This window comes from Bombyx mandarina, chromosome 08 (genome assembly GCF_030267445.1).
Source record: "Bombyx mandarina strain Sakado chromosome 08, ASM3026744v2".
Taxonomy (NCBI): Eukaryota; Metazoa; Arthropoda; class Insecta; order Lepidoptera; family Bombycidae; genus Bombyx; species Bombyx mandarina.
The window spans coordinates 7,009,818-7,032,092 of NC_143215.1; the positions used below are offsets into that span (position 1 = coordinate 7,009,818).

General features: G+C 35.5%; 2 protein-coding genes across 6 annotated transcripts in view; one reads left to right on the plus strand and one right to left on the minus strand.

Moving 5' to 3' along the window:
• spin (lysolipid transporter protein spinster) overlaps positions 1-4,292 on the plus strand; it is a 29,472-nt gene extending 25,180 nt beyond the window's left edge. For 3 of the 5 annotated variants that reach the window (XR_016323408.1, XR_016323409.1, XM_028186963.2), the window contains 4 exons: positions 62-323; positions 2,021-2,119; positions 2,273-2,462; positions 3,289-4,292. Coding sequence is in view for 3 of the 5 variants with exons in the window: in XM_028186963.2 (XP_028042764.2) it covers positions 62-323; positions 2,021-2,119; positions 2,273-2,462; positions 3,289-3,356 (619 nt within the window). In the remaining 2 variants the exon portion in view is untranslated. Of the gene's footprint in view, positions 1-61; positions 324-2,020; positions 2,120-2,272; positions 2,463-2,800; positions 2,829-3,288 lie in introns of all 5 variants that reach the window. The other 2 variants (XM_028186965.2, XM_028186964.2) reach the window with 2 other exon arrangements.
• A 478-nt stretch (positions 4,293-4,770) lies between these two features.
• On the minus strand, positions 4,771-10,446 carry Chk2 (cell cycle checkpoint kinase 2). The gene is given in 10 exon segments (XM_028187144.2): positions 4,771-4,930; positions 4,932-5,033; positions 5,784-5,985; positions 7,186-7,397; positions 7,696-7,899; positions 8,704-8,829; positions 9,294-9,421; positions 9,551-9,687; positions 9,807-9,936; positions 10,061-10,446. Coding segments are annotated over 10 exon segments (1,452 nt in total). The 5' UTR covers positions 10,245-10,446; the 3' UTR covers positions 4,771-4,903.
• Positions 10,447-22,275: the final 11,829 nt, after the last annotated feature.

Here is a 22,275-nt window from a genome sequence, read left to right on the forward strand (position 1 = left end):
GCTCGGAGCGACGCCCGACGGAGGGCGAGTGGCCGCCAGTGACCCACGATGTTGCACGAAGGGTTTCGCTAACGTTCGGCGCGATCACCATGGTGTCGGGCATGTTGGGCGTGCCGCTGGGCGCGTGGCTGGGCGCGGGGCTGCAGAAGCGGTGGGGCCGCGCGCACCCGCTGCTGTGCGGCGCGGGGCTGCTGCTGTCGGCGCCGGCGGTCGCGCTCGCCTTGCTTCTGACCGAGGGCTACATGTACGCCCCTTTCGCCCTCATATTTATCGGCGAGCTCGCGATCAATATCAACTGGGCAATCGTGGCCGACATGTCGCTGGTAAGATGCGCTCCCGGAGACGCACGGAAGCTTTTTATTTATTTTATTGTTTTGCTCTAGTAGATGTTTGTTATGTTTTGGGTTCTCTAAGTTTTGGGACTGCATGATTGATGTTTACTTGTTCTAGCATGATTCACTTTCTCTTTTGGGTATATCAGTTTTATGTTATGCGTAGAATTGAAATCAGACACTTGCTCGCACATGACGGTTCACTATTGCCTGGTTGTTATAATGGTGTTGATAGAGTTGTTCTCGGTTGATGTTGTATCTCATTGGAATTTTTAAAAGTTCGGGGGGTGCTGGTTTCAATATATTATTTCACAGCGCCATCTCTTGAAAATGTAGTGAAACAAATGGCAGCTCTGCAGTGATTTTGGTTTTAGTGATTTTATCTCGTTTCAATAGATGGCACTGTTTTAAATTATAGTTCTTACAAAATCAATTTTAATACTGCAATGTTTATTTTTGAATTAACTTCTCTGAAACAGAGTATTAGACAAACTACTCCAATTTATATTTTTTTATTCTAGTTTCCAATTACGTGGGTACATTATACATAACATTACATCCTAAATTATATTCAAAACAAAATAATGATAAGCAGTATTTATCATCTTTACATTTTTTTTAGACCTTTAAATATTTTTGTTATCAGTTTTTCTCAAAAATATGATTAAAAATGTACCTACTCATTATACAATGTATTTATTAATGAACTAAAACATTTGTTCGAAGATAGTCAGTTTAGTTTCACTTACCAAAATTTAATAACTCTCTTAACCAACGCCAAATTTGTAGTAGAACTAGAACTAACGAATATTGCGAGTTTTATTTTATGTTATATATGAAAATGGAGTGTGTGTGTGTGTGTGTGTGTACTTTTTTATGCACTTTGAATGAACACATGTCTGTAGTAGAGTTTAGTTCTGAAATGGGTAGTTTATTAAAATCAACTTTGTTGGGAATAAATTTATCTGAGTAGAATAACAAATACTTATTTCATTGCATAGACTCGATGTTAGGTGGTTACCGCAGTCCATAAACATCACAAAATTAATCCCGCAACCACCTTGAGAAATGAAGCTTAAGTTTCAATTGTAGCTGCAATCCTAACGTTCAAATCGGAATACATTGCTTCGCAATAGAAATGTGCGAGGTACTGGTGGACTAACCTTATAAAATCTCTTGTAATCTCGATTTATGGAAATTATTAAAATTTTTGCTGATTTAACTTTTATTTTATATTAAAACGGTCAATAAAGTTTTGACGCGCCCGTGGTCTAAAGAACGACGTCCGTTGTACTTATATGGAGTGATGCGACTTTTCAAATCCTGCATGCAGAGCACTACTTTTTCCTAAGGAAATATGTACATAGCACCTATCTATGCAACAAAATCTACCATAACGCTGTAGTCTAATCTACTGTTCGTCTTGAAAATAATGCCTTTGATATTGATGATTGCCCGAGAATAAACCCTAATTATGGTCGATAATAAGTCGATATAATATACGAGGGCACCGGACGTCTTTCTAAATAGCCTAAACAGCCTAAAACAGGCCTAAAAAGCCCCCTAAAAGCCCCATGTATTATATTTTATAACTATCCTATGTAATTTTTTTAAATGAAATTAATTTTAAATTTACTTATCGCAATTATGTATTTTTCGGGTGTTCATTATGTCAATTTGCCTTTCAGTACGTTGTCATACCACCAAGGCGTTCGACAGCAGAAGCTTTTCAGATATTAATATCGCACATGTTTGGGGATGCTGGAAGTCCATATTTAGTCGGAGTTGTAAGTTGCCAAGGACTTCTTAAAAAGTTGAATTAGTAAATTATACTAATTTTAAACGATTAGTAAGCACACATTATCTTGCAGATAATTAAAATCATCATTCGTTTCTTCAATTATGAAAAAAAAAAACTTATTTAAAATAAAACATTTCAGATATCAGAAAGTTTGAAGTCCTACTTGATGCCATCATCGGATGATTTGCCAAGTAAAACTGTAGAATTCAGAGCGCTTCAGTATGCGCTGTTCATAACGTGCTTCGTGGAAGTACTCGGAGGAATATTCTTCCTTATAACATCGGCGTACATTGTCAGGGACAAACTAAAAGTGGACAGAGCTATTGCAGGTCAGTTTCAAATACATATATGTATATTTTTAAATATAGCTTGTGGCGTCTAGGATAGTTTTGAATTTACTATCATCGCTTTCTTTGTGTAAAAGTTCTTCAAAAACCTTTGAACAGCTAAAATCAGCTTTTCAGAACATCTTTTTATTGTTTTAACGGGTACACGGCGTATTTTGTGTTTTCGTAACTAAATAATATAATTTATTGATAAATTACGTAAATTGTAAAACGAAGATTTCGAAATATGGGCCCTGGTAAATTATAATATCCAATCCAATATTTAACAATATTAGCTTCTCAGTAGATCTGTGTTACGCTTCCTCTTCACATTGTTTCAGCTACTTCAAAAATAGTTTAAATATTTAGGTGAGTGTATAGCTTGTATGCTTCCGGACGCTTCGCCAAAACTATTTTTTGGTAATCAAGCTATTGCATAGCTTTTATCGCGGGCTTTGAGCGCGGCGACCGAATCAAGAAATTCCGTAACGAAAATAAAACCTAACACCCCCACTCCGCCTACCATGTAGCTCGCGCTCAACACATTCACACGTTGCGCTTGTGTAGTGTTTGTGACTAAGCGCGCGGCGTGACGTCGCACTGCATGCGCATCACGAAAAGTCTGCCTATCTCTCTTTCGCGCGGTCTAGGTTATGATGTAAAGGGGACAGTGAATGTTTTGCTTTTGTTTTAATTTTAAATTATTATTGTCTAATTATAATTGCATAAGTTGATAAAAAATGCTATGCAATAGCTTTACCGCGGCAGTCCTCGAGTGGTACACGTGTTTTTTTTTCTAATTGGACTCTAATTTTGATTCCCCTTACAGAAGCAGAAGCACAGCACACGGAGCCGTCCCACGCTTCAGCACACGAAGACATTGTAGCCGGCGAATAGAACACATATTTTTAAAGTCGGTCATAAATAAATAGTGAGAGGAATTTGAACTTTCACAAACCAAGAGCAGTTTATATTGCAGTTAAGTATCCGCGGTTTGCCTTGTATTAATCTTGAATGGGAAATGTTTTAACGTGTTCCGCTTTGATACTCGTATATTTGACGTAACTACTTCGTTACATAGGCGTAGTTACTTCGCTGTCACATTGTTAAGACTGATTTGTAAAGCATAATGCTGAACAGTGGTGGGATCGATCAATAATTGTTGGAATAAATGTGTTGTGTGTATAAAATTTTATTTAAATTTAATGTAGACCTCAATGAATTATATTTCCTTATTTAAATTTAAACCTAATTGTGCCTAATAAACAAAATCACGTAGATGAAATTAATTATAGTTGTATTCATTAAAAAAATCATTTGAAACATAGAAACTAGGCTGTTCTCGAATATTCCTATAATTTATTCTATTCCACTTCTCCAGTTCGTTATTGAATTAATTTGTGTACATTGAATGTCTTAAATTCGTCGATCAGATATTGATAGAGCGTTGTGAAACGTTAATACTTTTTCAAAGGTGTATGTATGCATACGAGGATATTCGTACGGTTTAACTTAAGATAATTGTTAGTTCCTTTATTTAAAAAAGTACGAACACAATGAGAATAATTACCTAGTATAAATGTAACAACCTGCCTTTTAGTGTTAGTGAAAAGGGAAGTGCTGTTTACTAAATAAAGAAGCAATATTATTGTATTTGTTGTAGTCTGTAATAATACTAGAAACTTGTTAGGTTAAACTGTACAGAATTCAATAAGACTGAATTAATTTAATGTATGCCTAACTTATTATCTACTTAAACAAATTTGTTTATGTACATACATATACAGTTAAAGCTTCATTTATGGAATTGAAATAAAAATAATTATTTTTGAATCATTCGTTTTATTGTTCGTAAAACTAATTCAACATTAATTATTTCCACAATAATTAACTGAATTTATGGCACATTTTCTAATCACGCACCTAACCATTACAAGGAACTTTAAAGAACAATAAAATCAATTTAAGTCTGCGCCTACTCTTTAAAAACTATCAGATTCATATAAGGATCAATGAAAATATCAAACCACATGGCTCGTTATAGCAATAATTAGATTAAAAAATTATTAGGATTTTAAAAAACGACAACATACTAAAAACTTAAAGAATATCACATAGAATCATAAAATTCCAAAGCATAGTAATTAAAAACTTAACAAAACTCAATACACTACACGTTTAGGTGGGATAAAAAAATCACTTTTTTGTCTGAAAGAAAATAATAATCATCAAACACATTTCTTAATAGTTCGATCGTACTAAATCTAACATTACCGCCATTAACACAGTAATTTATCATTGATTCGGAAATAGTTAAGCATTTGAGCAATAACTGTTTGTGGAACTAGTTTCGTCGTCCAAGGCTATTTTAATTTTTTTTGCGTTCGGTTCGGTGGCGCAGAACGTGTCGCTGAGGGCTCGCTTACCCGCGGCTACCACTTGTATTATGGCCACCGTGCTGTTGCGGACATTGTCGTCGCCGTCACCGGTGGTACTATTTGTCGCCTGTTTCATGCCCTTAGAGCGGATTGTGTGTGATAGAAGTTTTTCAACCCTTATAATCGTGTCAACGTCCTGTAAAAAATATTTTTATTCTCTATACGAAGATTTTGAAATTTCATTACATGTAGATTTTCATCTTTATTCATTTCATAATGCAAGCAGTAATGCGTTTCTGTTTGAAGGCAGTCGTAACTATCTTGAGACCTTACAACGTATATCTCCAGGTGGGTGGCGCATTTACACGTTGTGAATGTCTATGGGCTCCAGTAACCACTTAACACTAGGTGGGCTGTGAGCTCGTCCACCCATCAAAGCAATAAAAAAAAAATTGAAATTCAGATTAATTCTGACTACACATAAAATTATAAAATGAATATGTGATTGAACTTTAAACCCACTTTTTAGTCATGGCTGCAACAGAAAATTGCTAAAATGTGAAAGAAAAAAGCTATTGAAATTTATCAGATACAGTACGCTCGTGACCCTCATGCGAGAAATCTTAATCATTTTGGAACTGGATACATACCACTATATTGCCAGTTTAATATAACTTATAATGATATACAGGTGCTTAACAGTGAAGTGTATTCATAAGTGCTCACTGCTGGAAATTTGTTAATTAAGACTATTGTTAATGGCAAACTGAGATGATTGTATTTGAATTACTTGTTTGTTGGCAAACGTATAAAAATATTACATGCTTCAGTTGACTGTTTCGGTCTGCGTTCGAATCGGTGTATAGATGTGGTCAAACATACCATCGTTTTTTTCAAACGTTTTTTAGTCAAAAACTAACTTCAAATAGATTGGGAACGGATTTACCTGCATCCAAGCATGATTCAGTATCTGATCAAGGGTTATCCTCCTGCTGACTTGCACTGTGAGCATTCTTTTCATAAGCAGCTTGGCCTGCAAGCTTATATTCTTCCAGTGAGCCTGTGAGAACTTGTATTGTCCATTTAATATCTGGTTCTTGAGTGACATCTCTTTGTAGTCGTGCGAGAAGGGTAAATAACCCACAAGGCTAGTAAAAGTTAATTTATATTATATTATTTCATTTTGATTGTTTATTATTTTAGCTCACACCATGTTTATTTTACGATTACTAAGTAAATTAAGATTCATTTCAATTGTCCAAAAAGTCTACTTTTAGAAGTTATTAATCACAAGATAATCTATATATATAAAAATGAATTGCTGTTCGTTAGTCTCGCTAAAACTCGAGAACGGCTGGACCGATTTGGCTAATTTTGGTCTTGAATTATTTGTGAAAGTCCAGAGAAGCGTTAAAAGGTTAGATAAATATAAAAATGTTCGGAATTAAATAAAAATAACAATTTTGTTTTTCCTTTGATGTGTCTCCCGTCGGACGGATTCCTTTTGTTTCTTTTAAGTTTATCTTAAACAAAAGTTTAGGTCTTTTATTTATCGATTGAGCCACTACGAAGTCTGCCGGGTCAGCTAGTAAGAAATAAATAAATAAAAATAGTAAATAAGATTGTAAATTCATATCTTACTCATAGTTTTGGATAAGGGGGCGTCCATAAATTACGTGAGGTGTTTAAGTGGGGGAGGGGGTCGAGTCAAATCTCATCTAATCTTACGTTGGAGAGAGGGGGGTCTCGGCAAATATCACGCATTTTTTTTTTCTGATTGAAACAAAAAAAAATTAGACCAATTCCAATAGTCTCTCTTGAGACCGTGCATGATTCTCCATGGACTGAATTAGAGTAGATATTCTTTTCTTAATCACAGTAGTTACGATTTAAGTATTCTATTGTTAAATTTTTATTACACTTATAATTAAACTCTCAGCAACATTGATTACTAGTCATAACTATTCGTAAATCAAAGTACGAAGCAAATTTGTTTTTTTCTTTTTACAATAACAATCCAAAGCGTTTACGTAAGAAACTCACATTTTGAAAAATCTCACGTGAGATTGGGAGATGGAGGAGGGGGTTGAATAAAATCTCACGACATCTCACCAAGGGGGGAGGGAGGGGCAAAAATTTAAAAAAAACACCTCACGTAATTTATGGACACCCCCTAATGTGTCCAAATAGAATTTTATTACAATGAAATTTTGGGACAAAATATTATATTGTTGCTGAGCATAAAAATTGCAGATTGCATATTTGCATGATTGTATATTTTAAGCAAACAAATAGTATATTTTGGCATGCACTGAAAGTACCTATGTACTCTTTAAATAAATAATTACCATACAAAGAATATGACTCCTAGACTCCAAACATCAACCTCTGGTCCATAAGTATTTTGTCCATTAGCTCTGAGCACTTCTGGAGCCAGATACAATGGTGTCCCACACATTGTCTTCATAAAGCTGTCCTCTCCTACAAACTTACTCAGTCCAAAGTCAGTAATTTTCACTAATGTTTCGTCCTCGTCACCTTCCAACAGGACATTCTCAGGCTACAAACAAAATTTAATTTGGTTTAAACGTTTTTACACTATATGTTATGGAATTTAATCTGAACAGCCTGAGAACTGGCAGAAAGTTTATGTATTTTTATGAAGTGTATTTGAAAAAACATCAGTGAGTATTGGCATATTTATAAACAACAAATTAGGTAACCAAAAGAATTGCACATGCATTCTAAGTGTTGCAATTTTTAAGTTAAGTAAATGTGTATTTCTAAAGGAATACATAAAAAAATTATATAATCTTGTCTACAGATAATGATGGTTGAACCAGACAAAAAAAAATTACCTTCAAATCCCGATGAGTTATACCCTGAGAGTGCAAGTACTTGACTGCAAGTACCATTTGTCGGAAAATAAACCGTGTTAATGGTTCTGTCAAGTGACTAAATTTTGTTATCCTATCAAACAGTTCACCGCCTTCCATGAGTTCTAAAATAATATACACAGCATCGCGAGAGTCAAATACTTCTTCTATTGAAATAATGCATGGCTGAAAAAGATTTTTTATGAATTTAATTACACATATTGTGATGTGAGTTTTTAATAATAATTGATTATTTTTTAGAAGTCGTCGTGGCCTAACTTGTAGGATGTCCAGTGCATTCGTGTTGATCGATGCACCGGTGTTCGAATCTCAGGCGGGTACCAATTTTTCTTATGAAATACGTACTCAACAAATGTTACCGATTGACTTCCATGGTGAAGGAATAACATCGTGTAGTAAAAATCAAACCCGCAAAATTATAGTTTGCGTAATTACTGGTGGTAGGACCACTTGTGAGTCCGCGCGGGTAATTTACCTATCACCCTGCCTATTTCTGTGTCGTGAAGCAGTAATGCGTTTCGGTTTGAAGGGTGGGGCAGCCGTTGTAACTATACTTGAGACCTTAGAACTTGTCTCGGGGTGGGTGGTGCATTTACGTTGTGGATGTCTATGGGCTCCAATAACCACTTAACACCGGGTGGGCTGTGAGCTCGCACACCCATCTAAGCAATAAAGAGAATTAAAAAAAATAGCTTTTGGGACTGGTATTTAAAAGTGCTGTGGCGGTCAATATGCCAATCAATAGTTTGAGATTAACTGAAATTCATTCATCATTGCAGCAGCAGCCCAATAGTTTTCTTTAGTTAGTCAGTCTTTTATCCAAGTACGTAAATTGGATTAAAATATATTGCACAAAATTCATGATATAATAAAATAATGATTAGTAATTGTTAAGAAAATTGATTGGTAGCGAAACTTTGTTACTTCATTGCTAAGTTTGAGAATTGGCAACAAAGAAAGAAAACTCACATGTCTGAGTGCTTTCATTATATTGATCTCGTTCATAATTTTAGCGGGCTTATTTATGTGATTAATTTGACCATTTGTAAGTCTACTTTTTTTTATAATTTTCATGGCATGCTTGGTGCATTTTATCTGAAATAGCATGTACAAATATTAAACATAAAAAAGTAATTGTTTCTTACATTGTAAAAAGTAGGTAACGCAACAAATCAAAGTATGAAATGGATAATTATGTATTTTATTTTTTTCTAAAATTCAAAATGGATTTGACATTATTATACTGTTATTTTTGCACAATGGTGTTAGTGTTATATTGTTATTACTGTTAGTGTTATATTGTTATTACTATAATTAATAATCAGCGAATACCAATGCAAACAATGTGGAAAGTTCGATGACTTCAAACTTGACTTGTGTTAAAAATATTACAAATTCTCAACTACCTCAACTACTTTCAAGTATTGTAAATACTTTTATAACATAAAAACTTTTATAACTGACACAAATAGATATTTAAAGTAATATTTAAACAGTGAATAGTGTAAATTCTGTCAACCCCACCCCATAAGTTAGAATTGGATTATATTTTTTATTACCTTGTCATAAACTAATTTAACAAGGCCGCAAGCCCCCTGCCCTAAAACCCTTGAGATATAATACTTTTGTGAAATTTCTTTAGGTACTTGGTCTTGTTCATTTTTCAATAAGTCTTTAAATATAAAAACTGAAAACAAAATCAAAAACATAAATTAAAACAAAACAAAAAAAAACAAGCTTGGAACTGTCTTAACGAACCATTGAAGTATAAATATTTTATTATATGTAAATTGTTACTCTTATTACATAAACTTACTTTTAACAATACGATGAGTAACTGATATTACATCATTGTCATCTAGAACTCTACTGTTTCCTTTACCTATGTCTTCGCCATTCACAAAGGTACCATTGTGTGACAGGTCTGTTATTATAGCAGGGCTTAGAAGTTCACTAAAATCAAGATACGATACATAAATTGAAGTGAACTATTGATTTAAAAATAAAATAAAATTATATCCATAAATCTTATTTGTTATTTATTTACTTGTTGACTACAAAGTTTTACTTACGATAGATTCCTCTTAATAACAAAGTGTAGCTTGCTCACATTCCTTATAATACTCTCTTTTATATTGTCTTTTCTCATTATGAAAGTGCAGTTGAATGATCTGCCCAAGCTGAATTCTGGTTGTATAAGATCTAATAAAATGGGAAATAACAAATTATATGTAAATGTGAAATGTAAGCATTTCTTGCAAAAAATCAGCAGGTAGGAAAAAAAGCAATTACACGCCTCCACATTATTTTTCATATAGAAACTTACCGATATATTCAGGTTGATGTTCTTGTTTCCAACAATATTTACCATTAATTGATACCTTTGTAGAATACAATCTTCCCCAAATATTTGGAATTGTGGCTGGTGTATTTTGCTGACTCCAATCTACTTGTGAGTTTTGGGTTTGTGTTTGAGTGTTTTCGCTATCGTGTATTGGATCGTCCCCCATTTTTTAATTATTAATATCCAGTATTATTTCAATTTCAAATAAAAACCTGAGAATAACGAATTGTTTATGTATTGTAATGTATTACCTACATTTTTAAATTTCAAAACTTTGGCTCCGCGGCAATAACGTTAATTTGCGTTCCTTCCGCTCGTGTTCATTTAGTCAATGTCAAATACGTTGGACCTAGTACATTGTTGTCAATGTCATTCAGGCACTGAGTTCTCCTTTCCAAAATAATAGTGAAAGTACAGACAATATCTTTGTGTTTCCCATTGAAATAAAACTGTTTTGTCGTATAGTTTCTTAATCAGTTTAATTCATTGTTATTTATTTATTTTAGAGCCTCATCCCCGTGGTTCATTATTTAAGTCGATTGTTTTACTCCAATAGATAAGCTTGCGAGCTGTATCCGCATTGGAACTATGTTGTAACTTATTTAAAATTTCTCTGTTTTTCAGGTATGTTTAACTCAATTAAGTAGTAAAAAATAACTTATAAATTATAACGACATAACACACTAGGTAGGTACATAGTCTGTTTCATCGAGCTGTCGACTTCGAAGAAGCTTTCACTTCCAAAACTAGAATCTTATAGTTTTTGTACAAAATAATAATGATACCGATCAGAAATTTTGTAACATGCAATTTTAATTTTAATTGAAAGTGACTATAATGAAACAGAATCTACATACATACTTTAACCTCTGTACGCGTTACGTAGGTATTCTAAAAGGTGTGGGTGGTTGTTCATGGAACCTTTTTGTTTTAAATAGGTAACGAAGCTTTTGTTTTAATTTGCATCAGATTGACACGTGAAACGTTTCATGGTTACATCATTGAGAGATAACGCGCATGATTTAGCTTTTAAGCTTAATTAAAACTTTGGAATTGAAGGTTTAAGTTAATCCAGTTTTAATGAACCATTTTCCAAATTATACACGTGTTCATTAGCGCAGGTTTTGACATGGTACGTACCTATCATAATCATGAACTATTTAAAAAAAATATTTAACTAGTCTTGGTATAAAGTCCCCCGATGAAGGTCATGGAGCGATCTGAAGGAGTTGACGCTGCGCGGCGCTCTATCAGCGCTCTAGCGCGCTGCCATGGAGTAATATCATCAAAAGAGCAACCGGTTGGCGGTGTATCACGTAATGATCCGGCGGTTTGGGCAGTCTGACGTTTCAGAGCCTTCACTTGCTTGATCGGACGCTTGGGCGAGAGGCGAGAGTTTAGTAGATAGGGCCCTAAATGCTATCTTTGGGCCCGCGATTCGATTCTTGCGGACCAGGCCCACAAACCTTGCGCGCCCCCCTAGGCGCGGGAATTTTGTATGAGGTTCGGCTCCCGGCCCGAAAAACAAAAAAAGTCTTGCTATAAACACTATAACATAGAAAACATTTTATTTTCTATTACCTGAAACATTTGTTGTTGCACTGTGCGTTAGTTACAAAAATATTAGTTATTTAAATGTTTGTTGTCGATTGAAACACGCACTTTCTTATGGGACAAGACGCTACTGCCAAACTTGTTTAATGTTATGATTTACAATGCTATTCATTTTAAATCATCGGTTAATTTTTTTTTGGTTAAAAATGTTGCTGATTGCCCTGAGGCCTTTCCAGCTTCATCAGGGCGGGTGAGGGTCCGCTAGCCGCTCCCAGAGCGCCTCCGACAGCCGTATAGCGTAAGAGCAGCTGCTTCGCCAGTGAGCTTACCATCGGATCGGAATCACGACCCGCTGAAAAAAACTCAACAGGCTGAAATTGGGTTTAGTTGCTGCTAACTTTAGACCTAGCAGTATCCAACAGGACGGAGAGTGGATTAGGTGGATCTATCAGAGCGTTTCAGGACCCATTTCAAATCTTGTTTTGTTTTGTGTGTATGTGATTATGTTCTGTTTGTATGATCCTAGGACCCCTTTTTTACTGACGTAAGTAAGTAAACGACCTCATGGCTATAATTTGTTAGGCGATTATCGGAACCATTAATTACCATAACTTGAATGTCGCCGTCGTTACCATCTTCGAAGGTTGTCGAATCAAATGCATTAGAATAACTGTCACCTGCTTTTTAATAGATCGCTTAGTAGCGGGTATTATAGGTAAGATAATTATTAAATTAACATTTTTTCTTTAAAAATGTGATATTTTTCATTACAATGGTTTAATATGAATTAAATAGTATTAATAAAACTATTTCATTTCAATAATATACTACAGTGTATACCATAAATCACTATTAAAGCGTATGTAAAGTTAAAACCGAACCCTTCTTCGAAATCTTTAATATAACTGTTTTGAATGTAAATTTTGAAATTCATAACAAGGATAAAATTTAAGAACATGTACAAGAATCGCTTGGTTTTGCTTTTTTATTAAAAGAAAAATTCTACGTGATCTTCAGAAAATCCCTGGATAACGTTAAACCCAAACCAAACTGATTACTTATACATAATTGCCCACATTTACTGGAGATAAGAATATCTAGTCTGGTGGAAGTAATCACAACTCGGCCGCCTTAGAGGTAATTTCGGAATAACGAAAATCACTTCTAACAACATAGTAATTTGGAACCTCATATATGTATGTATGTATGTACCTCGTGCATAAGCTCCAATATTTACGTTAAGTTTGCAATTTCAGGAAAGTTTTGGGATTATGTTATTAGATATTTATATTATAATAATGAATACATGCATACGAGCAAAACAGTTGGGCACCATTTTATGCCCTGATTGTTACGGATTTTATTTTTATTTTTATGATTGATTAATAATATTAAGTGTAGTGGATTATTTTTGGATATACATAGTTCTTTTGAAACTGGAAGGCCTCAGGGCCACGAGTAATCCCTCATAATCATAAAAATCAAATTGACCTCTTTTGTATATGAAATGAGCCTCGAATCTATCATTTTTTAAATAAATATACTACTTCTTATTGTACAACTACACACGAAGTACCAACGTAACCATCGAGGCAAGCTTTGGTTTGAACTTTGACCTCATGTCTCCTGACTCCGTTACCATTAAACACCAGGTGATGGGGAACTCGTTTATACATTTGATCAACAAAACCGTTAGTACCATTAGCAAATTTATAAAGTTTCCGGGTTTTACAAAATACTATTCCTTCATTGCGGAAGTCATTCTTCAAACACCTTTCAAGTAGAATAGTATGCTTTACTACGAATATTTAACAATTTTTTATAATAAAAATAAAACATTAGGCATAAACAGTATAATATAAGTGTTAATTTAGACAAATTGGTACCTTTTTTCCCTTCCGGCTATTTTGTGTAAGTACTGGCCAAAACACCCGTGGCCGGTTAACCTTTGTGTGAGCTGCAATTTTTTTTTTTCCCTTCCGGCTATTTTTTGTAAGTACCGGTCAAAACACCCGTGACCGGTTAACATTTGTGTGAGCCGCAAGGTGAGGCGTCCGCGGTCGCGGCCCACCCAGTCCGCGAAAACCGGACGGACCGCCTCGATGGTACGGAGCCCAACTGACGGGTCCGCCAAGCGACGAGATTACGACTCCAGCACGGTCAACTGAGAGCGAAGGTCGCGACATCACCCGCACTCAGCAGTGAACACCGCCTCCAAGTCCCAGGGTGGGGCTCCAGTGAGACAAATTGGTACCTGCCAGCAGGATTTCAACATTTCAACACCGGCCCTGATACGAATACACTGCACGTCACACTCTTTAGGACACGACTACGTATAATACGACTTCGACTTCAATGATTGCCCTAGGGGGTGTGATATCGTTAAGTAAAAATATATTCTACGGATTATTCCCTCATTACGCATACCAAACTATGAGAAAGAATATAATGCTTATTAAACATTCTTGATTATATGCGTACATCACAAAAAAATACATATTTTATATTATACATAATGGTTGATGGGAGAATCAGTTTACGGTCCGGTAATTTTTCTCTTCTATTCTCTTCTATCAGCTATCAGCTCAACACTCACTCCTCTCTCTCTCTCTCATCGTCATTCACACACTCGATCCATGTCTTCTTCGGTCGACCTCTTCTCCCTCTACCTTGCACTACTATTTCCATACATCTCCTAGTCATATGCATCTTCTCTCTACGCATCACATGTCCATACCACGCTAACCGTCCGCTCTTTAATTTGTTAATTACCAGAGCTATCGCAACCACGACGGTCGGCCGCGATAATTTTTTTTTATTGCTTAGATTTGTGGACGAGCTCACAGCCCACCTGGTGTTAAGTGGTTACTGGAACCCATAGACATCTACAACGTAAACGCGCCACACACCTTGAGATATAAGTTCTAAGGTCTCAGTATAGTTACAACGGCTGCCCCGCCCTTCAAACCGAAACGCATTACTGCTTCACGGCAGAAATAGGCGGGGCGGTGGTACCTACCCGCGCGAACTCACAAGAGGTCCTACCACCAGTAAGTCCGGTAGATACGACCATCCTGCCTATTACTGCTGTGAATCAGTAATGCGTTGCGGTTTGAAGATTAGCGCAGTTGTTGTACTGTAAAAACGGAGACTTAGAACTCATGTCTCAAGAAGGTGAGTGGCGGCATTCATGTAGTAGATGTCTATGGGCTTCGGTAACCTCTTAATACCAGGAGGGACTTGAGAAAAAAAAAGCATTGAAATAATAGTCTTAATCTGCTTAATTGAGCGTAAACTTACACGTGTAAAGTATTTCGTTCTCATAAAAGCAGACTGAATTGCAAAATACGTCGTTTGAAAATGAAATGAAAAATCATAACAGAACAATTTTCGCCACAGGTGGTATATTTATTGAAAAACAAATTATTATTAATACACCTTATCGAATCTCGATAATTTTGCCAATTTAAAGCTAATAAACAAGATAATTATTTTATTTGTGAAAAGGAATGAGAGAAAATTTTGTTATCCCTTTTGTGGAATAATACGAGTATTTTCTTAGTGTTCTAGATTGGTAAAGTTTTATGTTCCATTTACATCGGGAGCCGATACAGACTTTTGTTGTACATACAGTTGTTTCACGACTGTTAACAAACACATTACAAAACTAATATTACTCAATGTTTTTAATATTATATTAGGCGTACAAGGGGACTATTCTTAAAAACATGTAGGTAAAACGAAGAGGTAGGAATAGTGATTGCTCAAATTATAACATTATCTTCATCTTTTTACTGGTGGTAGGACCTCTTGTGAGTCCGCACGGGTAGGTACCACTGCCCCGCCTATTTCTGCCGTGAAGCAGTAATGCGTTTCGGTTTGAAGGGTGGGGCAGCCGTTGTGACTATACTGAGACCTTAGAACTATGTACAGGGAAGCGTTGATGGTACAAGACCGCGCGGGAGGCCACCAATGCGGTAGACCGACCAAATTAAAACTGCAGTGGAAGGTCCCCTAAATGAGTGCAGTAGAATGGCCTCGAGCAGGGAGAGATGGCGCGACATCGTGAGACGCATCAAGTCTGCCCCTTCCAACACTACATGACGATCACGACCACTCTGTCAAGAGTGACACGACTGAGAAGAAGAAGAAGAAGAACTATATCTCAAGGTGTGTGACGCATTTACGTTGTAGATGTCTATGGGCTCCAGTAACCACTTAACACCAGGTGGACTGTGACCTCGTCCACACATATAAGCAATAATAAAAAAAAACCGAAACGCATTACTGCTTCACGGCATAAATAGGCAGGATGGTGGTACCTCCCCGTGCGGACTCACAAGAGGTCTTCTACCACCAGTAATTACGCAAATTAAAATTTTTGCGGGTTTGATTTTTATTACACGATGTTATTCCTTCACCGTGGAAGTCAATTGTGAACATCTGTTAAATACGTATTATATATAATTAGAAAAATTGGTACCCGCCTGGGAGTCGAACACCGTTGCATCGCTAGATACGATTGCACTGGATGTCTTATCGTTTAGGTCACGACAACTTCAGAATATATCTTGTAATCAATGCAATAATATGTTAAATTTATGTGAATCTGTTAGCGAGTATCTGGGGTTGTGTTCGCAGCTTGAGTATAACCTTGTTCATTGCAGATTCATAAAGTAAAAGCTCACTAAAACGGCACGTATTTCGGTAAGCACATAGATGTTGCTTTCCGCTTAACTTACTGTATTATTCCCTTTTCAACTTGGGGCCGGAAACTGAAACCATGTATACGACGACTCGGAACCGAACTAAACCTAGGCTAGTCCAAAATGAATTACTTTAGCCTAATGTTTTGTACTGAAATGATGAAAGATGGCAAAGTTTTCCATCGCAAAACACATAAAATTTAATAACGACGATAATGTGAAGCTATTTATGGTGTGCTAGCTGAAAATATCGTCAATTTGTGATTATATAATATTGTAGTGGATGGAGCATCAATCTTAGCTAATGCTTCTCCGAACAGTAACTGGAAATTATAATTTAATGGTATTTTAAAAATAATTAAGACCGAGTTTGGTTTGTAGCCGCCAAATATTTTGCGAGCGTTCAAACAGAAGGATGAAACTTATAAATTCGTAAATGAGAAAATTATTTTGTGAGCTGTAATCACAAAATCATTAAATTGTGTGACTTGACATTTTGTACTCCCAAACAGTAATTACTTTATGAAGTTTTGGTGTGAGCTATTAAAATCAGCTTTAAAACTTAATTTAAAGATAGAACAACAATTATTGTGTAAATAAGATTAGATTGGTAAAAAAAAAACAAAAAAACCTTACTAAACTAAAGTAGTTAAGTATCAACTATAAAGTGAAAAACTCCCCGTGTTAGTAAATGTATTGTATGCTCTCCAGTAAAGGAAAAAAATATGTGTAATAAACTTTCCATTTAAACAGCACCAATTGAAAGATTAGCTTGTACCCTGTTGTGTTATTATATTTCACACTGTTAACGTATTTGATTTCAAGTAAAATATTTAAATTAGCTCTATGCTCTGTTATGTGAAATATATTTAATAATAATTATGACTCATTTTTTTCACCAATTTCATTTCATAATTATTTACCATACGTCACTTTCATAACCGAGACGATAGTTCGTCTCAGTGATTTCAGACCATTTCAGACAGATGGAACTGACAGATGGAACAAACAGGAAAAAGATCGTATTATATTATATATTATATTATAATTAACGCTATCAGCTATAGTTACAAGAGAGAGAGAGAGAGAGAGAGCCCTTGATACCTTGATAATAATAAATGCATTTCTTTAATTAACTATATTTTTGGCAATATCAGTTTTGCTAAATATCAGTCATATAAAATATAATTACAAAAAATAATTTGCCGGGTTCGATCTGGATTGGGCCTCTACTATCTTCATTAAATAGACATCGAAATCCATAGATTTGGATTTTTTTCCTTAATTTATATTTCCAAACTCGTGGCAGACTACAGACCGCAGCGGGTGTTGTTAATAGAAACTTTGTTGGAATACACGTACTTCGAAGCAAAATTGCGCAAAAGCTCTGGAGACCACCGAATAAACACCTCAAACAAGAGACAAGGTCCTTTAATTTAAATTGTGTCGGTGCAACAAAAGGCTTGTAACTAGTTGGTGATCTTAAGGAAGACGCCCAAATTGTTTAACAACGGCTTACTCTATTACAATAAAAAATACGATATACGAAATATTTTAGTCTTACATTTCCTCTAAGAATTGTTGTCATTATTAAATATTAAACTTTATGATTTTTACGAGTAAATTTTGTAAATTTATAACAATTTCTTAATTATCCAGAACTTTCACAAACGGATTCTAGTCGGATACCAAATCGTTATCGATACGAACCTTAAGAATTTATCTTGTACGATTAGAATGAATTCATTCAAATTCAATTTATTGTCACAGTAATCCGTAATTTTAATGTTTCCGTGCCGGAAATTTAAAATTTTTATACCTAGTCAGGTCATAAATTCTGTCACATGTTTAATGTAAAATAATTGAAACAAGTTTATTCATTATTTAACCATTCATATACCAAAATGAACTTAACAAAACATAGATTCTTAAAACACTAAAGTTTATTCCAAATGACCTACGTGATTTTGAATACAGGCCTTCAATCTGCGCGGCCAGTCGTCTATCGCAGCACGAACGAGGTCCATGTCAATATCGGCGGCTGCCTTAATCAAGGATGTCTTGAGTGACTCCAAATAGGGATGAGGCTTTGAGCACGCCTTTTCCTCCAAGTGTTGCCATATCTTGTAATCTAACGGATTCAAATCTGGACTGGAGGAGGGCCAGTCTTCGTGTCGGATGAAGTCGATTTCACGCGCCGCCAGCCAGTCTTGTGTGCTCTTCGCTCTATGAGCTGACGCCGAATCTTGTTGGAATACCCAGTGCCTCTTATTGAACATGGTATGAGAAACAGGTTCCACAAGGTTCGTCAGGACTGTATTTTGATACACAACTGCGTTCGTTTTTACACCTTTCTCACAAAAATGTACCTCTGTTAAGCCCCAATAAGAAACTCCCAACCATACCATGAGCGAGGATGGAAAATGACCTCGTTGGACACGCGGAATACGGTTGCTCGCTTCTTCACTACTGTGCGTACACCTTATCATTTTGTTTGTTGTAGCTCTCTTCTACGGTAAAAAATTTTTCATCCGAAAAAAGAATTTCCCGATATTTTTTTCCCGCGTACCGCTTCAATAAAGCGCGGCATCTCTTCAGTCTCAGGTCCATTAGACGAGCATTCAAACGATATCCTGTTTTTCTTCGATATGCCCGAAGCCCTAAGTCTTCATTTAACACCCTTTTCACCGTGGTTCTGCTTAACCCCATCTGAAGGGCCAACAGTTTCTGCTTACGTTTGGGATTTCTTTGAATTCGCGCCTTCACAGCTTTTATCACTGCTGGAGTCCTAACAGACCGAGGGCGACCACTTCTTGACCTGTCATCTACACTAGAGTCTTCATTGTATCGTTTGATGGTACGATAAACGAATCTTTTGGTTATATTCAAATTTTTCAGTATGTTAAAAATTTTTATTGGCGCGTAACCGCAACGATGCAACGCAATAACTGCAACACGGTCTTCTTTAAGCGTCCACTCCATATTTAAAAATGAGTAAAATTCTAAAAGTATACATTTTTATTTTCATGAACAATTCGAAATTCGAATTCAATAAACTTTTTTGTGGCCAGCATTCTAAAAGAAAAGTTTTTACTGTGTGACAATACTTATGACCTGACTAGTTATACATACATATTCCAGTTTTTTTTAATTTATTCGTACTAATAAAGAATGTGTGCTTTTTGTAACAAACATAGCTTGAAACATAAAAGTAAAAAGCGTTAATTATTATTGACAGCTTTTAGCACTGTTTCTGAATGCAAATGAAGCTGCGGATGTTCGTGAAGTGTCGTCGTATGGTCTAATTCTTATTTCGTTATGTATTATTATATTAAAACACAAATTTCCGCTGAGCCGAATCAATTATTAAAATATTACGTTTAGTGAAGATTGTTATGTTATGATCGCTTGTTGAATATTAGGGTTGTAATTATTTCCTTTTCATTCCGTAGTGATTTCAGGGTTTGAGTTTTACCCAACTGCTGAAGGAGGTAATGTGTCTTTGGTACGCTTTGAAGCCTAAACAGATTTTGTTTCTTTTTATTTGTGTTTTTTATGTATCTTTAGCTTGTGATGTGTATTGTGAGCCTAATAAAATAAATAAATAAATAAACATTTTGACGTATTGTTAATATATGAAATATCATTATGTTTTTTTCATTGCCATTTCAGAAATACGAGTCAAATTCAAATTCAAATTCAAAATCATTTATTTCAACTTAGATGTCAGTATGACACACTTGTTGAATGTCAAAATACAAATAACAATGTTAACTCTACCACCTGATGGTGAGTGGTTACCATTCACGGATGTCTGTGATGCTAGGGGCACAGCCAAGCCTCTTCTTACCACTGAGTACACTGTGCAAATCGTTTAAAGAGAGACATACCATAGCGCTCAGGGAATACTGAGGAGGAGAGTTCATTTAAGAGCAACATATTACGTGGCAATAAAGATCTCTGGAAAAGCAGTGGAAATGAACGCTGTGATTCTAGTTAATACGAATGAATTCTGTTACGGTGGTAAGCGATGCGATGGTAAAAACAAGATAACGATTTGAGGGTAAGGACAAATAGAAGATCTTCTACCGAGCGGTTCAAATTGTTCGGTAGACTGACGGTCAAAACGTGATTGTCTGGAACTTTTATATATGCAAAGTTGTATTGAAAACGTCGTTATGTCAAATGTTTTATGTTTTATGGTGAGTACCATCACAACGGGATCATCCCAAACATTTCCTCAAACTAAGCCTTGAGAAAGATACGCAAGGCGTCCACCCCGAAGATCCGCCTACCGACTAAGCCCTATTGAGCTCCACGCACCGGCTAGATGAAACCTACGGTAGAGCATAGTGCGCGCCGAAAGTTCGTCTTCGCCGGTACTCGTCCTAATGATAGGATGGGATTTCATACCCAGGAAAATCCCGACGTCTCGAGAGATACCGTGAGCGGCGCACAGGAGCCACACAATGAGACTTTAATCTGGAGTCTTGTGACGGTACTCACGCTCAATGGAACTCCGGTGACCAGGTAAGCCTTGAACTCATTTATACATCTAATGCAATAATCAGAGACCGAAATCGGCTTCTGGAAATTTATTTAATAGAAAGCAAGAAATATCAACGATTTATCGTCTGAAAATGAATGTAGGTAGGTATTTAAGATGAAATGTAAAATATGAATTCCATTTGAAATTTACAGTCAAAAGATACTTTTTTAGGTAGCAATTTGTTGATACAAACTGAAAAGGAAAAATCTATCTACGCAAACGCATCAGCGCCTTTGGGAATACGCTCTTCAATTCTTCAAAGTAATTTTGGGTATGATGGATTTTTACCTCTCTGAAGTAAGGTTACGTTTAGCTTTAACTCAGGATTATTGTTCAGTTGTACATCTATGAGTCAATTCAGTGATGTTTTAAGAAGTAATTACTTTTAAAAGGCTTTAGGTATTTTATAAGGTTTTCTTTTTGTTAATTTCTCCTCTAAACTACAACGAGATATGAGTGTGCGTATATACATAAAACATTACAGATTCACCCAATATTAAATCTTAATTCTTGTTGTACTTAGATGCTATGTTTACAAAATTAGTGCAAAAAAGTTCCCGGCGGTAAGCCACATTACTTTTTCATAGACGGATCTTCGAGCTCGCACTTGGTGTTAAGTGACTACTAGAGCCCGTTGATTTCAATTATTATGTGATAACTGCCACCCTCCTCCTGGTTACTTGAGGATTCAGTCTCAATTTTTTATTATAAATTTATATACTATTATATATATGTTGAATCTAATTATCTAATATAGCATCTGTTCCACACTTCAAATCCGAACGCATTACAAAACAAAACATAGGTAAACATAGGTAAGCAGGTAGCCGTGTAGTGTCTTAGTAACAGTTATATATAAATGAATTGCTGTTCGTTAGTCTCGCTAAAACTCGAGAACGGCAGGACCGATTTTCCTAATTTTGGTCTTGAATTATTTGTGGAAGTCCAGAGAAGGTTCAAAAGGTAGATAAATATGAAATTGCTCGGAATTAAATAAAAACAACAATTTTGCTTTTCCTTTGATGTGTCCTCCATCGGACGGATTCCTTTTGTTTGTTTTAAGCTTATTTTATACAAAAGCTTAGGTCTTTTATTTATCGATTGATGCACTACGAAGTCTGCCGGGTCAGCTAGTCTTAAATAAAAATTACAATCAAGTTGATAACCAATTACATAATTCCATGTAATGTTTATATCTGTCACAACGTATGTCACTTCATGTTTAATTAATCCATAAATGAATAAATAAATAGTACTGTACAATTACAAAACATAATATACTACTAATTAATATATAAATATAAATAGACTCTGTTCAGCAGAGTAGAGCATGAGAGTGAACTGGTAGGACTCACTATCAATAAGTCCAAAACAAAAGTCATGCTTAT